This window comes from Pogoniulus pusillus, chromosome 42, assembly GCF_015220805.1.
Source record: "Pogoniulus pusillus isolate bPogPus1 chromosome 42, bPogPus1.pri, whole genome shotgun sequence".
NCBI classification, from domain to species: domain Eukaryota; kingdom Metazoa; phylum Chordata; class Aves; order Piciformes; family Lybiidae; genus Pogoniulus; species Pogoniulus pusillus.
Genome location: NC_087305.1, coordinates 808,817 through 825,440, shown reverse-complemented (window position 1 = coordinate 825,440; position 16,624 = coordinate 808,817). Strand labels below are relative to the sequence as shown.

At 62.3% G+C, this 16,624-nt stretch overlaps 2 protein-coding genes across 5 annotated transcripts in view; both read right to left on the bottom strand.

The window, feature by feature from the left end:
* FGFR1 (fibroblast growth factor receptor 1) overlaps window positions 1-16,624 on the bottom strand; it is a 38,426-nt gene that overhangs the window by 6,166 nt on the left and 15,636 nt on the right. The window contains exons 3-9 of one of the 4 annotated variants that reach the window (XM_064175641.1): window positions 13,904-14,167; window positions 13,083-13,166; window positions 12,502-12,677; window positions 10,713-10,836; window positions 8,036-8,226; window positions 3,240-3,384; window positions 574-776 (exon numbers count right to left, since the gene is read on the bottom strand). In XM_064175641.1, coding sequence (XP_064031711.1) covers window positions 574-776; window positions 3,240-3,384; window positions 8,036-8,226; window positions 10,713-10,836; window positions 12,502-12,677; window positions 13,083-13,166; window positions 13,904-14,167 — 1,187 coding nt within the window. The remainder of the gene's footprint in view (window positions 1-573; window positions 777-3,239; window positions 3,385-8,035; window positions 8,227-10,712; window positions 10,837-12,501; window positions 12,678-13,082; window positions 13,167-13,903; window positions 14,168-16,624) is intronic. The other 3 variants (XM_064175640.1, XM_064175642.1, XM_064175644.1) reach the window with 3 other exon arrangements.
* Window positions 3,350-5,400, bottom strand: LOC135192482 (uncharacterized). The gene is made up of 2 exons (XM_064175645.1): window positions 4,798-5,400; window positions 3,350-3,978 (listed from the first exon to the last, which is right to left on the bottom strand). Exons 1-2 carry the CDS (start codon window positions 5,191-5,193, stop codon window positions 3,586-3,588), a joined length of 789 nt encoding a protein of 262 aa, XP_064031715.1. The 5' UTR covers window positions 5,194-5,400; the 3' UTR covers window positions 3,350-3,585.

Sequence of the window (16,624 nt, the reverse complement as noted above, 5' to 3'; positions counted from 1 at the left end):
TGCTGCTGTAAGGCTGCCTGGCAGAGTCACACCTGTGCCCTCCACCCCTGGCACAGGCCCAGGCTGCCCAGGGCAGTGGTGGAGTGTCCATCCCTGGGGAGGTTTCAAAGCCACGGAGGTGTGATGTGGGGGCATGGTTTGGTGTGCCCTGGCAGTGCTGGGTGAAGGGCTGGGTTGGGCAGCCTGAAAGGTCCCTTCTAGCCCAAAGAGTTCTGAGTCCATCAGAGTCCACAGCCTGGGAACCTCCTGCTTCATTGGAGTCTCCCTCTCTGGAGATATCCCACACCTGCCTGGATGTGTTCCTGGGTGATCTGCTCTGGCAGGGGGGCAGGGACTGGATGAGCTTTGGAGGTCCCTTCCAGCCCCTGGCACTCTGTGATTGATTCTGTGACTGTGCTGCTGACCTGGGGCAGAGCCCACAGACGGGCACGAGGCTGGAGAGGGTGGCATGAGCAGCAGGGTGAGCTCATGCCTGGTCTCCTCTCATCCCCCCTCCCCAAGAAGCTGCCCCCCAGGGCAGGGCAGGTGTCCCAGGAGGGGCAGTAGGTGCAAACAAACCCCCTCTCTACTTTCTGTTACCTGTCTGCGCAGGGGGATGCTCTTGGCCAGCTTGTGCACTGCCAGCTGGCTGTTGAAGTCTGTCTTCTTGGTGGTGCTCTTCATCTTGTAGATGATGACTGTCACCACCATGCAGGAGATGAGGAAGGCCCCGGTGCAGTAGATGATGATCTCCAGGTAGAGTGGGGAGGTCATCATGGCTGGGGTGTCCTCAATAGCTGGGTCAGGGTGAACAGGGCATTAGCACCTGAAAGCCTGCCTGGGGCTGAGGAGCAGGATGGTGCTGGGGGAACCCCTCAGCTCCTCCTTGTGCTGGCTGGGCACAGGCTGTGCAGCGCTGGTGCAGCCTGTGTCAGGGCCGTGGGGGCTGCCCATGCACCCAGCCCAGCAGCAAAGGTGTGGGTGCCCCTGGGGGCTCCTCACCCCCACGGCTGTGCAATGCTTCTGAGGCACCTGTGGGCATGGGATGGGGATGCCAAGGAGAGGGGAGAGGCTGAGGGACAGAGTTCGTGGTCCTTGGCTGAGGTGGCTGTGCCAAGGCAGTGGGGGTCTCTGGTTGGGGCTGTGCTGGTGTCTCTCCTGCATCACCCCACAGGGATGGGGCACTGTGGGCAGCCATGGGGACAGGTCCCCTTCCCAACAGCTATGCTCTGCCCATGCTGCCAGGCTCTGGGTGTCTGGGGGCTCCCCTGAGTGTGGTGGGGTGGAGAGCGGGGGTGGGTGGGATTCAGAGGGGGGTAGGGTGCAGAGAGGGGTAAGATGCAGATGGGGGGGATGGGATGCAGAGATGGGATGCAAAGGGGGGTGGGATGCAGAAGGGGGGAATGGGATGCAGAGGGGGGGTGGGATTCAGAGGGGGGTGGGGTGCAGAGAGGGGCGAGATGCAGATGGGGGGAATGGGGTGCAGAAGGGGGTGGGATGCAGAGGTGGGGGGTGGGATGCAGAGAGGGGGAATGGGGTGCAGAAGTGGGGGTGGGATGCAAGGGAGGGGCTCTGCAGAGCAGGTGTGCAGAGTTGGGGTGAGATGCCTCAGCTGTGCCTGGGGTTGTTCAGGCATTACCAGGGGGTACTCAGGGCACAGCAGGCAGGAGCAGCTCCAGTGGCAGTGATCTGCCACGGGACCTCCAGGCTGGCAGGGAGGAGGGTCCTGCCCCCCATGCCACGGGGCAGACCCTGCTCTGGTGGCAGAGTTGGTGTCAATGCCGCGAGCAGCTCGCAGCAGCTGCAGCCCTGCAGCAGGCTCCAGAGTGGCGGCGAAGCGCACGCAGTGAACCTGGCAGGGTGGGAACCCCCCAACCTGACACCCCCCACCCCCAGAGATCAGAGCTCAGAGAGAGCTGTAAGAGGCAACTGAAGGTTTGTGTCCCACCTCCAAGCACACTCAGCTGAGCAAGCAGTGGCTGATAACAGGGAAAGCTTCTGGCTGGACTGCAGGCAGCACCCAAGGGCCCAAAAGCTTTCCCAGCTGCTGTTATCAGCCCTTGGCACATCGATGCCTGAGGAGCAGCATCCATGGGCACCACGGGGCAGCCACCCCCAGCAGCACAGCAGAAGCAACACAGAGCCCCAGCACAGGTGCTGTGCCACAGGGCAAGGCCAGCACACCCCAGCAGCACAGGGGGCAGCACTGCCAGCACCCCCAGGTCCTGCTGCCACCCAGCTGTCTGTGCCCCGTGGCACAGCACCATCCTGCTCCAACAGCCCCTGGTTAAGTTCCCCTGGGTATGCATTGCCTGGGCCAGGGAGAGAGCAGGGAACAGACCCCAACTGGAGGTGCAGGGGTGGGCACAGGGCAGGGGGACACATGCCCCATCCTGCTCCACCTGCAGAAGAGCCCCACAGCTGTCCCAGTGACCAGCACAGGGGGGCAGACAGACCCCAATTTGGATGTGCAGGGAGGGGTAAGGAGCAGGGGGATGCATTTCTCATCCTGCTGCAGCTGTTCCAGTGACCAGCACCGAGGGAGGGGACAGACCCCAATTTGGGGTAGGAGGCAGGGAGACATGTGTCCATCCTGCTCCAGCTGTGGAGGAGTCCCACAGCTGTCCCAGTGACCAGAACTGGGTGGTGGACAGACCCCAGACCACAGACAGAAAGGAGTACAGGGCAGGGGGATGCATTTCCCATCCTGCTCCAGCTGCAGCTGTCCCAGTGACCAGAACTGGGTGGGGGACAAGTCTCAATGTGGGGTAGAGGGCAGGGGGACACATGTCCCATCCTGCTCCAGCTGTGGAGGAGCTCCACAGCTGTCCCAGTGACCAGAATTGGGTGAGGGACAGACCCCAGTTTGGAGGTGCTGGGAGGGATAGAGGGCAGGGGGATGCATTTCCCATTCTGCTCCAGCTGCAGGGCAGTCCTGCAGCTGTCCCAGTCACCAGCACTGGGAGGGAGACAGACCCCAGTTTGGGAGTTCAGGGAGGGACAGAGGGCAAGGGGATGCATTTCCCATCCTGCTGCAGCTGTCCCAGTAACCTGCACTGGTAGGGGATGGACCCCAGAGTGGGAGTGCAGGGAGGGATAGAGGGCAGGGGGATGCACCTTCCACCCTGTTGCAGCTGTAGCTGTCCCAGCGAGCAGCACTGGAGGGGGCAGGGGCTGGCGGGGGCGGGGGGGCTCTCTCCCGGACTGCAATGCATACATCGGAAAAGAGGGAGGAAACGGAGAGGAAGAGGAGTAAATACCTTCGAGAACTGTCAACCATGCAGAGTGATGGGAGATGCCAATAGAGTTACCCGCCAAACAAGTATACTCCCCAGCATCCTCAAAAGAGACATTCCTTAAGTGCAGCACTTCCATTTCTTTGTCTGTGGTGTTAACGCCTGCGGTCTGGAGGGCACAATGGAGGCAGAAAACAACAAAAAGACGGAGAAGCAAACCACATCAGATCCTCTGGGAAGGAGGCCAGAGAGGAGGGAGGGCCCAGTCTCATTGCCAGACCCCCCAGGGAGCAGACAGAGACCAAGGCAGAGACCTGCTAGAGAGACCCTCCGGATGACCACTCATCCAGGGCACCTACGGAGACGCTGCTTAAAAACCCTTCACCACAGGCAGCCTCCTGCCCATCTGAGCATGCTGCCGATGGGCTCCATGGAGAAATAACCCTCGGGCAGAGCTGGCTGCTGGATGTGCACGACGTGGGGAGGCACAAGGACGGAGACAAGAGGGCAGCAGGGGTGGGGGACGCAGACCAAGGACGTGGGCTGGGTGCTGCTGGGCACACCGGGCACTGCGGCAGTCCCAGCGGCAGCACCGCAGGGACCACTGGGTGGACTCGGTGCTCTTAGAGGGCTGCAGCTCGAGCAGGTTGCAGAGAGCCACCAGCTGTGGCCTCTCCAAGTGCTCCAGGGTCAGCTCATCCTCCAAGAGCCTGCAGAAGCTGATGATCTCCTGGGTGCTGGGCTGCTGCCCGCTGCGGCGCATCTGAGCGGAGCAGAGGCAGCAGAGCCATCAGCCCAGGCTGAGGACCACCCCAATTTGCCAGTCCCCTTCTCCCTCCCAGGGCAAAGCCCTTCCTGATGCCCACCCTGGCACTCCTCTCTGCCACTGCAGTAGGATGAGAGAGGGAAAAGGGCAAAGCTCATTAGGGCCGGGAGGAGGGGATCTTACTAATGGTTGGACTCAGTGATCTCAGGGCTCCTTTCCAGCCCAAGCTGTGCCATGGCTGTAGGACCTGTGTCCAGCCTGGGGCTGCCCAGGTCCAGAGGGACAGGGATCTGCTGGAGAGAGTCCAACAGAGGCTGCAAGGATGCACATCTCTGCTGACCAGAGAGACCTGAGGCTGTTTGGTTTTGAGCAAAGGCTGAGAGAAGCTCAGAGCTCTGTAAACATCTGAGGGGTGGGTGGCAGGCTGAAGGTGCCAGGCTGAAGGTGCCAGGCTGAAGGTGCCAGGCTCTTTCAGGTGGTGCCCACTAACAGGTCAAGGAACAAGGAGCACAAACTGGAACCCAGGAGCTTCCACCCCAACCTAAGGGAAAACTTCTTTGCTGGGAGGGTGCTGGAGGCCTGGAGCAGAGAGGCTCTGGAGTCTCCTGCCCTGGATGCATTCCTGCCAGCCCTGCCCTGGGTTCCCCTGCTCTGACAGGGCTCAGTGATCTCCAGAGGTCCCTTCCAAGCCCCTAACGTTCTCTGGGCCAGCTCTGTGCTGCCTGCAGTCTGCACAAGTCCCACCCACTCTGCCCAAGGCAGCAGCAGTAAAGCTGGTGTAAGCACAGCTGCTGCCACCCCCAGCACAGCTCCCACCTGGTGCACACAGGAGGAGAATTGTTTCCCTTGGCCTGTGTCTGCTTTGTACCTTTTGGCCATCTCTGCAATGGTCTCCTGCAGCAACTTGGCCAGCTCCAGCTTTGCATTTAATTGCAGTACAGACTGGAACCCAGGAGGGATCTCCTCAGCATGAGGGAAGATTTTTGCCATGAGAGACTGCCCAGAGAGGCTGTGGAGTCTCCTTCTCTGGAGGCTTTCAAGACCCATCTGGATGCATTCCTGTGTGACCTGCCCTGGATGCTGCTGCTCTGGCAGCAGTTCTAGAATCACAGAACCAGGCAGGGCTGGAAGGGACCCCAAGGACCATCCAGTTCCAACCTCCTGCCACGGGCAGGGACACCTCACACCAGAGCAGGCTGTGCACAGCCTCATCCAGCCTGGCCTGAAACACCTCCAGGCATGAGGCTTCCACCACCTCCCTGGGCAACCCCTGCCAGCCTCTCAGCACCCTCTCCTGCTGAACAACTTCTTCCCAACATCCACTCTGAATCTCCCCACTTCCAGTTTTGTTCCATTTCCCCTCAGTCCTGTCACTCCCTGACAGCCTAAACAGTCCCTCCCCAGCTCTTTTGTAGCCCCTTTCAGACCCTGGAACACCACAAGGTCACCTCAGAGCCTTCTCCTCTCCAGGCAGCACAGCCCCAACTGCCTCAGTCTCTGCTCACAGCAGAGCAGCTCCAGCCCTCTGCTCATCCTCCTGGCCCTGCTCTGGACCCCTCCCAGCACCTCCATAGCCCTCCTGTCCCAGGGGCTCCAGCTCTGGCTGCAGTGCTCCAGGTGGGGTCTCAGCAGGGTGGAGCAGAGGGGCAGGATCACTGCCCTGCCCTGCTGCCCACACTGCTGCTGCTGCAGCCCAGGCCCTGGCTGCTCTCTGGGCTGCCAGAGCACACTGACAGCTCAGACTGAGCTTCTCCTCCACCAGCACCCCAAGCCCCTGGGCTGGACTCGATGCCCTCCAAAGTGCCATCCAACCCCCAACATTCTCCCATTCTCTGCTTCTGTGACCTGGCTTCAGTGGTGCCAGAGCCACTGGGCACCCTGGCAGCCCCAGCACCTGCACGGGGGGATGGGCAGGAAGCACTCCAGGTGAGGTCTCACCAGTGGAGAACAGAGGGAGAGGATCACTTCCCCTGACCTGCTGGCCACTGAGCTTGGTGCAGAGCAGCATCTGTACCCTGCAACCCCCCTCCACCCGTGAGGACCCCCAGCTGGGGTGAGCCACGATGTGCTCACGGGGTCCTTGCAGCAGGGTGACAGTGAGCCAGGAGGGGTCGGGAAGCAGAGAGGACAAACATCAGGACGCAGACACAGAGCACAGCCCCTGGCCAGCCCCGCCGGGTATTTCTCCATGGCTTGGCACACCAAAGACACAGCAGAAACCAGAGAGCCCAGAGGTGTTCCGGGACGGGCGGGCGCGGGGGGCAGCGCCCGGGGGGCAGCGCTGCCGTTACCTGGGGGCAGGGGTCTGGTGACAGTGAGCCACGCAGACTGCTTGGCCTCGCCAATGTAATTGGAGACCTTACACACATACTCCCCGCTCTCCGCCTCCGTCACATTGCGCAGGCTCAGCACCTCCGCATCGGAGCTATTAATCCCCGAGTGCTGGAACAGACCAACGAGAACCAGTCACAGCCCTGCCCGCCCCGCAGCGCCCCGGCACCGGCACCCGCACCGGCACCGGCACCGGCACCGGCACCGGCACCCGCACCGGCACCGGCACCCGCACCGGCACCGGCACCGGCACCGGCACCGGCACCCGCACCCGCACCGGCACCGGCACCCGCACCCGCACCGGCACCGGCACCGGCACCGGCACCCGCACCGGCACCGGCACCGGCACCCGCACCGGCACCGGCACCGGCACCGGCACCGGGCGCGGCAGGCAGCGGGAGGTGGTCAGGGTGCAAGGCTGTGCCCCAGGGGCTGTGGCTAGGGCAGGATGTGCACCCCGGAGATGTGGTTGGGGACAGCTGTGCACCTGGGGACAGGGATGTACACCCTGGAGATGTGGACATGCACTTCAGAGATGTGGCTGGGGACAGATGTGCACTCTGGGGACATGGCTGGGGACGTAGCTGCACACCCCAGGGACATAGCTATGCACCCTGGGGACATGGCTGGGGACGTAGCTGCACACCCCAGGGACATAGCTATGCACCCTGGGGACATGGCTGGGGATAGCTGTGCACGCTGGGGATGTGGCTGTGCACTCTGGGGACATGGCTGTGCCCCCTAAGCACATGGCTGTGCACCCCGGGGATGTGACTGGGGACAGCTGTGCCCCCTGGGGACATGGCTGTGCACTCTGGGGACGTGGCTGTGCACCCCAGGGATGTGGCTGGGGACAGCTGTGCACCCTGGGGAAGTGGATGTCACCCTTGAGGACATGGCTGAGGACATAGCTGCACACCCCAGGGACATAGCTATGCACCCTGGAGATATGGCTGTGCACCCTGGGGACATGGACGTGCACCCAGGGGACATGGCTGTGCACTCTGGGGATGTGGCTGGGGACAGCTGTGCCCGCTGGGGACATGGCTGTGCCCCCTGGGGACATGGATATGCACTCTGGGGACGTGGCTGGAGACATCTGTGCACCCCGAGGACACAGCTGCACGTGATGGGGACACAGCTGTGCACCCTGGGGACACGGCTGGGCATCCCAGGGATGTGGCTGAGGACAGCTGTGCACCCTGGGGTAGTGGCTGTGCACGGCAGGGGCACGGCAGGGACACGGCTGGGCACCCTGGGGACACGTCTGGGCACCCCAGGGGCTGGCACTGCAGATGGTTTGCTTGCTGTAAGCGGGGCCAGAGGCACGCAGGGGCTGGCCAGGGCAGCACAGGTGCCCACCTCCAGCGCCCTGCTCACCCCCACGCTGGCCCCTCCAGCCCCATGGCCTCTGCCTGGGGGGGTGCAAAGGGGCTGCTCTGGCTGTGTGCAGCCAAGGGGCTGGGCACCCTCCCTGCCCTCCTCTCCTGCCGTGCTCCTCCAGGCACCCTGGCATGGAGCTGGCGCCGGCTCCCGGGTCCAGGCTGCCTCAAGGCTCCTTGGCTGTCAGCCAGAGGTCCTCAGCTGCTGCTTCCCAGCCCCAGGCAGCTCTTTGTGGTCACCATCCCAGACTGGTGCCACTGCCCCGCTGCTGCCCCCGCGGGCAGGGCAGGCCTTTGGCAGGGGTGGGCACAGACAGGGGCAGCCTGGCACGAGGCTTTACCTTCAGGATCTGCACGTAGGGCAGGTTGTCGGGGCCGATCTTGCTGCCGTTCACCTCGATGTGCTTCAGCCACTGGATGTGGGGCTGGGGGTCGCTGTACACCTTGCAGACGAACTCCACATTGCTGCCCAGGGCCACGGTCTTGTTGGCAGGGAGCCCTGCCTGCAGGATGGGCCGGTGCGGGGACCGCTCTGCGGGGCGGGCACAGGGGGCACCTTAGGGTGGGGCTCGGGGGTGCTCAGCTCCCCCCCGACCCGGAGAAGCATCCTCCTTGCACAGAGGTGCAGAGCCATAGGACCAGGCAGGGCTGGAAGGGACCCCAAGGACCATCCAGCTCCAACCCCCTGCCACGGGCAGGGACACCTCACACCAGAGCAGGCTGCCCACAGCCTCATCCAGCCTGGCCTGAAACACCTCCAGGCATGAGGCTTCCACCACCTCCCTGGGCAACCCCTGCCAGCCTCTCAGCACCCTCTCCTGCTGAACAACTTCTTCCCAACATCCACTCTGAATCTCCCCACTTCCAGTTTTGTTCCATTTCCCCTCAGTCCTGTCACTCCCTGACAGCCTAAACAGTCCCTCCCCAGCTCTTTTGTAGCCCCTTTCAGACCCTGGAACACCACAACAAGGTCACCTCAGAGCCTTCTCCTCTCCAGGCAGCACAGCCCCAACTGCCTCAGTCTCTGCTCACAGCAGAGCAGCTCCAGCCCTCTGCTCATCCTCCTGGCCCTGCTCTGGACCCCTTCCAGCACCTCCATAGCCCTCCTGTCCCAGGGGCTCCAGCTCTGGCTGCAGTGCTCCAGGTGGGGTCTCAGCAGGGTGGAGCAGAGGGGCAGGATCACTGCCCTGCCCTGCTGCCCACACTGCTGCTGCTGCAGCCCAGGCCCTGGCTGCTCTCTGGGCTGCCAGAGCACACTGACAGCTCAGACTGAGCTTCTCCTCCACCAGCACCCCAAGCCCCTGGGCTGGACTCGATGCCCTCCAAAGTGCCATCCAACCCCCAACATTCTCCCATTCTCTGCTTCTGTGACCTGGCTTCAGTGGTGCCAGAGCCACTGGGCACCCTGGCAGCCCCAGCACCTGCACGGGGGGATGGGCAGGAAGCACTCCAGGTGAGGTCTCACCAGTGGAGAACAGAGGGAGAGGATCACTTCCCCTGACCTGCTGGCCACTGAGCTTGGTGCAGAGCAGCATCTGTACCCTGCAACCCCCCTCCACCCGTGAGGACCCCCAGCTGGGGTGAGCCACGATGTGCTCACGGGGTCCTTGCAGCAGGGTGACAGCAACCAGGAGGGGTTGGGGTGCCAAAGAAGAGCAGTTCCCAGCTTGGAGTCACCAAGTTTTGGGGCAAGGGACAACCTCCTCTTGGCCTGCTCTTGTACCATCACTGTCACCAAAGTAAAGGGTGTGGGCACTGAAAGGTCACCATGGCCTGGCTCTGGCCACACTGAGTGGTGCTGGAGGAACACAGAGAGAGGGGAGCATAGAAAAGGGTTAGAGGACCTCACAACCCCCCCCAGCAGGCTCCACTCCTCCTCATGGCACCAAAAATGATGATCAGAGGCCTGAAGAACCTCCACTATGGGCACAAGTTGGAGAAGGCTCCAGGGAGACCTTAGAGCAACCTTCCAGGACCTGAAGGGACCACAGGAGAGCTGGGGAGAGACTTTTGAGAAGGGCTGGCAGTGCCAGGCTGAGGGACAATGGCTTTGAGCTGGGAGAGGGGAGAGGGAGAGTGGAGATGAGGGAGAGATTGGTGAGAGGGTGGGGAGAGACTGGCACAGGTTGAGGGTGGTGAGAGACTGGCACAGGTTGAGGGTGCTGAGACCCTGGCACAGGTTGAGGGTGGTGAGACCCTGGCACAGGTTTCCCAGGGAGGTTGTGGAGCACAGAAAGATCAAAGATCACATTGGGTGCTTCTGTGCTCCACAACCTCCCTGGAGATGTTCAGCACCAGGCTGGATGAGGCCCTGAGCAACCTGTGCTGGTAAGAGGTGTCCCTGCCCATGGCAAGTGGTTGGCACTGAACGATTTTAAGGTCCCTTCCAACCCAACCCATTCTGTGTTCAATGAACCTATGAAAAAGGGTCCCTGGGGACAGGTGAAATCCTGGTGTGGGGACAGGGAGGTCAGAACCTATTTGGGGTTGGGGGGGGGGGTGGGTGTCAGAGGTCAAACAAACCTAAGGAGGGCCCTGGGCGCTCCCAGAGCGGCTGCCACTGTGGTGAGTCAGCATTAACAAACCTCTTTGTTCCCCTCCTGACTGTTCCCTTCAGTTTGCTCAGTGTAATCAAATTAAATCACATTTTTAATGCTTCATTTAGTGGCATTTAGAGCAGCTCCACATGTGGAAGTGCTCAAGCCCAGCCTGCCCAGCTGGGAATTAAGGCTAATAAGGCGATTAGGAAAAGTTTCTTGTCTGCTCCTATCCAATGATTTCCACCACGATTAACAAAAATTAAACCAGAAACACCCCAAAGCCTCAGGATGAAGCTGAGGTCACCCCTTCCTGTGCCACAGAGGTGCAGGCCAGGGTTGGGCAGGTGGGGACAGACAGTGACGTGCCCAAACCCCGCTCTGAGTGCTCCCCCTTGCAGGGTGCAGCACCTGTGTGGTGCTCAGGGAGGGTCGGGGACCCAGGGGCAGCCCCTCCCGCCCCAGCCCTGCAGCTCCTCACCCACAACATCCAGCTGGTAGGTGTGGTTGATGCTCCCATACTTGTTCTCCACGATGCAGGTGTAGTTGCCCTTGTCAGAGGGCACCACCGAGTCCATGATGATGCTCCAGGTGGCGTAGCGCACCTGGGGGCACAGGGGCGACACCAGCCTGTTAGTGCCAAGCTGCAGCCCTCGGTCCCTGGCACGTCAGAGCTGGCTCAGCCTCCTCAGCCCCCTGAACGTAAATCTCCCTTTGAGGTCACCTTTCCCCTCTCCCACAGAGGGACCCTAATTGCTCCCAGCTGTCCCGGGACAGCCTGGCCCAGCAGCCAACTGTGCCGAAAAGCAGATGTTGGGAGCTGAGCCTGATGGGCTGGCCCAGCCTGCAGGGACATCCCTCTCTGCTGGCCCCAGCCCGAGCAGGGAACAGACCAGCATTGTTCCCCACTGCCATGGCCCGGGAAGAGCCTCTGCCACCAGCTGGGCCTGGGGTTTGGATCCTCACTCAGACCCGAGCGGGCACGGCGCAGGGTGTACAGCATGGACCCAGACAGCTCTGAGGGTGCTGTGAGTGTGTCCTAGGTCCCTCCTGGCCAAGGGGCACAGGGACAGCTTCCCTGCACCACTCCCAGCTCTGGCTGCAGCTCCTCCTGGCAGGATCTCCCCAAGCCCTGCTCCCTGCTGGAGTGGCTGCTTTCCTCTCCCCCAGTTGGAAAGTGCTTAGCTCCACAGCCTGCACTTCAGCCCTGGTAGCCATGCAGGGCACTGTGCTGCCACCATCCAGGGAGCCACAGTGCTGCCTGCGTCCTCCCCTGGGACCAGACACATGGAGCCAGGCTGTGGCATGGCCACATCCCTGCTGCACGTCCCTGGCACCTGGCTGGAGCCTGGCATGTGGCACTGCAGCCAGACCCCGATTGCATGACCTGGGGGGGAGTGAACACCCAAATCCATGGCCCCACAGCACCCAGCTGGGCTGGCTCTGGGGGTCCCAACCAAGGGGGCACCCACCAAGCCCTGGGCAGGCTGCAGCCTTGCTCCAGAAGACTTAAAGAGATGATCAAAGGGGACAATGCTCCCTTGGAGAGTCGCCTGGAGGTCCCTGGGCTGGAGCTGCCACCAGCACACAGACAAGTGTGGGCCAGCCTCTGCTCTGGGAAGGGAGGAAGCTCAGGGGCCCTGGGGGGTCTTGGCAGCCCCACTGGGGCACTGGAGCTGTGAGAAAGGGAAAGGCAATTCCCCAGCCCCCCCGGGGGTGGAGAGGTGCCACAGCCTGGACTCACTGTGGGTGCCGGGGGAGCACCTGCCCAGCTCACTGAGCCGATGTGTTCCCCCACTCACGGGCTGGGCACTCTCCACCACGCTGGGGCTGCTGGCACAGCTCCTGCCAAGCACTGCTGGGGCACGGAGGGGCTCATCCACCCCTGCAGCCCCCCGCAGCCCCCGCGCCTGGCGGGGACGCCCGGGCCCCCTGCGGCCGTCGGGGATTAGGCGCAGGCAGGCTGCCCGCGACCCTCCCCCAGGGGCCGAGCTGGTGCAAACATGACCCAGAAGCAGGTCACTGCCGTAGGGCTCCTTTGCAACAGGAATGGCAGAGGGGCCCCATCTGCCCCTCCTTGGACAGGGGCCTCGGAGCCTCCTAAGCTGCAGAGCCCCTTCTCAGTCCTCTCCCTCCCCCGGGTCGTCCCAGAGCCCTCCACAGCCTGCACCCAGGAGGACCGAGCCCCAAGGCAGCCACCTGCAGCAGCACAGGGAAGGAGAGAAGCTGTGTGCCCACCCTGCTGCTGCCTCCCCCCCCGGCTCTGCTACCTTGTACCCCCCGATGCGGTGGTCGGGTTTGAACTCTTTGCCGTTCTTCAGCCAGCGCAGGGTGGGGTTGGGGGTCCCGCTCGAGGGGCACTTGAACTTCACCGTCTTGGCAGCAGGGACAGCGTGGAGCTTCTTCTCCATCTTCTCAGGATAGGTCCAGTAGGGAGCAATGGCCTCTGGGGAGCAGAGTTGGAGGGTTCAGCACCGCCAAACTCACTGCCCAGACCCACCAAGACTTCAGCCACAGAGAGCTTCAGGGTCTCAGCCACAGGAGCCCCAAGATCTCAGCCACAGGAGCTCCAAGATCTCAGCCACAGAGAGCTCCAGGGTCTCAGCCACAGGAGATCCAAGATCTCAGCCACAGGATGCTCCAGGGCTTCAGCCACAGGAGCTCCAAGGTCTCAGCCACAGGATGCTCCAGGGCTTCAGCCATAAGGATCTCCACCGTTCTGCAGGAGGCCCTGCCCACCCTCATCTGCCCTTCTCCATTCCTGGGCAATGCTTGCCAACGTGCCCAGCTTCCCTCTGCCCCCCAGAAAAAGCCCAGGGTCACAGCAGGGGCACACCCATCTCACACATACGGTTGGGCTTGGTGTGATCAGCCTCCTTCTCCTCCGAAGAGGAATCATCTTCATCATCATCATCTTCAGCAGAAGGGAGAGCGTCTGCAAGAGAAGAGACAATGCAGCTGAAGGTGCCTGCATGGAGCACTCCTGAGTGGGGCCAGCTGGGGACCAGAGCATCACAGGCTGGTGTGGTGGGGCGGGCAGGGCAGCGCTGCAGGACAGTGGCGATGTGTGGGGATCCTGGGTGAGAGTCGTGCACCACCCGCTGGGTGAACACTGTGCATGGTCCTGGATGAACGCCGTGCAGCATGCCAGGCCCACCAGCACGGGCAGTGCCTGCCAGCCCACTGCTCACAGCCCGTGGGCATCGTGGAGCAGCCTTCCCCCCAGGGTGATTCCAGAACTCCACACCCTGCGTCCAAGCACAGCTCCTCACCCTCTGCCCAGTGCCACCAACTCCTGAAGGGTGGCTGCCCAGAGCCTGTGGGCACAGAAACGCCCCAAGCCTCAGCAGACACCTCCCAGACTGAAGCCTTCGTTCTCCTCCAGCCTCCATCAACACCAACATGGACCTTGGCTCATGCCCAGCACCTGCCCACTCCCGGGGGCAGCCCCCCAGCCCCATGCAAACAAACAAATGCCAACCTCCAGCTGCCTCTCCCTGCACCACAGCTCACAGCAAGTCACAGCCACCACTCCAAGACCTCCTCTGGGCACCCCAAACCACGGGTCCAGCCCAAACTCACGGTGCCAGCGGGCATGCAAAGGTGCCCGGAGCCAGCCTGCTCCTCGCTCCGGGGCTGCCCCTTCCCTGTGCCTGTGGGGCCACTACCAACCTGAGACGTTGACGGAGAAGTAGGTGGTCTCACTCCCCGAGGGGCTGTTGGTCATGCAGGCATAGAGCCCTGAGTCCTCGGGCACCGCGTCCCTGACCTCTACCTCCTCCCCGGTAATGCGCGTTCGGTTGTTCTCCTCCAGCTGGATGCCGTCGCGCACCCAGTTGATGCTCTGGACGTCATCCCTCAGCCGGCAGCGCAGCTGGAGGAGGTCGCCAGGGTGGGCTGAGTAGGACTCCACTTCGATTTGTGCTTTGGGCAGGGCTGAAGGAGTTAGGAGAGAGGAGGAGAGAAGAAAAAAAAACAAAGAAAAAAGAAGGAGAAAAGGGAAAGAGACCAAAGGAAACCATGCGGCGGCTGCGGCGGCTGCTGCTCAGGGTTAGAGGCAACATGCACTGCTGGGGTGATCTGGTGGGCTCTGGTGATCCCCAGTGAGCCTGGGGAGGGGAGCCAGTGGCTGCAGAGCAGAGGGGAGGGCAGAGGCTGCGAGCACCCCAAGCAGCACCAAGCGCTTTGCCCCTTGCTCGACGTGGCTGGGGGAGCCCAAAACCACTTGCACCCCCCCTGCCCTGTCCCCTTGGACCTTACTCCAGTGCTGCTCAGCCCAGAGCAGGGGCTTTGAAACAGGGGAGAAACAGGCAGCTTAAGACACCTCAGGCAGCATCAGCTGCTTGGACAGGACCCAGCCTCTCCTAGGAGCATCCTAAACCCCTGCTCCGCTCTGCCACCGCACCGCAGATCACAGGACCACAGAACACCTTTGGCTGGGAGAGATCCTCAAGATCATCCTCTCCAACTTTCCACCCAGGGTCTTGGCACCCCCCCCAACCACCAGCCAGCAAAGCAGATCAGGGTGCCCATGCCACCAGGACCCTTGCCCTGCTTAGATGCTTCAGGGCAGCGGCAGGAAGGTGGAGGGGATGAGGGGGATGCAGCAGGAGAGAGGGCAGGGGAGCGAGAGGCTGCGAGAGCGGCAGAGCCGGGAGAGGTCAGCCCAGGGGAGCTCTGGCCAAACAGGTGCCGGCTGAGGCCATCCCGTTCAGTGACCCTGGGCAGGGAAAGCCACAGCTGCTCCCTGGTGCCACATTTGTGTGAGCACAAAGATCCTTTCTCTCCATCCTGCTGCTACGTGATCTTGTCCCTCCTGGCCCACTGCTTGTGCAGAGATGGCTCCGACCCCAAGCGCTGCCCTCTGCCCTCCGTGCTGGTGGCGCAGTGGCTCTGCCAGTCCTGGGCTTGGTGCAGATGTGCAGGTCTCAAACCAGCCCTTCATGTCTCCAAGCCCAGGGAAGGGTTCAGAGTGCTGCAGCTCAGTGGGTGCCAGGCCTCCCCATGACGGTGCAGGGTAGAAACAGTGAGAGCATCCTCCTGGGATGAGCAGCGTGGGCTGGGGTGCACAGCCCTGGGTCCTGAGCGCTGCTGTGGATGCTGCTTGCTGGACCACAGCTGCTCCTGGAAGCATCCTGGAAGGGAAGGCCACGATTTCCCCGCATCTCCAGGCTGGCAGCTGCCCAGCCTCAGGTGGGCCAAAGGCAAGAACTGGTGGTGCCACAGGAGCATGGCTGAAGGCTTCCACAGTGCAGCTGCTCTGTACCAGAGAGGTCCAGAGCCAGGGTTGGAAAATCCCATCAGAAATGCTTCAGCTGATCCACAGCTTGAAAGCTGTCCCCACCAAGGACCCAGGTGCTCAGTGGGCAAGAGCCAAGCCACAGCTCTCCCAGGGCACCCACGCAGCTCCCAGCATGGCAGTTTGCAAACCAGCAGCTAATTATGAACGCCCACAGCTTCCGAGCACGTTGGAGGGGCTGCCTCTGCAGGACAAACACCCAGCACCATCCTCACCTCCTGGTGCCACCCAACCAGCCAACAGCCAGAATACCAGGCTGGAAGGGACATCAACCATCCTCTGCTCACCTCCTGCCCCATCCTCTGCTCACACCTCTGAACAGCTGTGGATCAGCTTGCCCTGGCTCTGTCAGCTGCCCAAAGCTGGCACAAACCGTCCTGGTGACCACCCTAAAGCTGTGCCAGCACAGGCTGGCAGCGAGCAGCACGGGGGCCATCAACATGGCATTGCTCCTCCAGCACCCACCGGCGGCTCCACGCTCCAACGACGAGAGCTCAGCTGCTCAGAAAGGCTCATCTGAATCCCTAGCACCAGCTACACTTTGCCTCCTGACCACTTCCCTTTGCCCCACGCTGAGGAGAAGTTCCACGAGGAAAGCCTCCAGGAGCAGCTCCAGAGTTTCTCCTTCTTCTTTTGCTGAGCACTTGAAGGAAAGCAGCGACCTGAGCAGGAGCTTTCCTCGGCTGCTAGAAGACCAAAGCCAGAGCTCCAAATCCAGCAGTAAGAGGTCACAGAGCGTTTTAAGGTGGAAGGTGAAGCCTGATAGGATTCCCCTCGGCGGCAGAGGAAGGGTCCTGCTTTCAGAGCCCTCTTCCCCCCCTCGCCCCGGCTTTCCGTCGCAGGATGGGGCACTTCCAGCAGCTCGGATTTGCGTTTCAAGCGATTAGTCACAGGCATCCCCCCAGGCGCACACAATGCAGCGGCGATGTCCCCGTCCCGGCTGAGCGCCACGGGACTGGGTCACACAACGTCCTCCTTGCCCGCGTCCCTCCTCAAACACAGCAAGGTCAGCGAGCAGTAAACAGCCACCGAAACCCAGCAGGGAGCTGCAGCCACAGCCGTATCTGCCCTTATCTCACCCAGCTCTGCCCTTC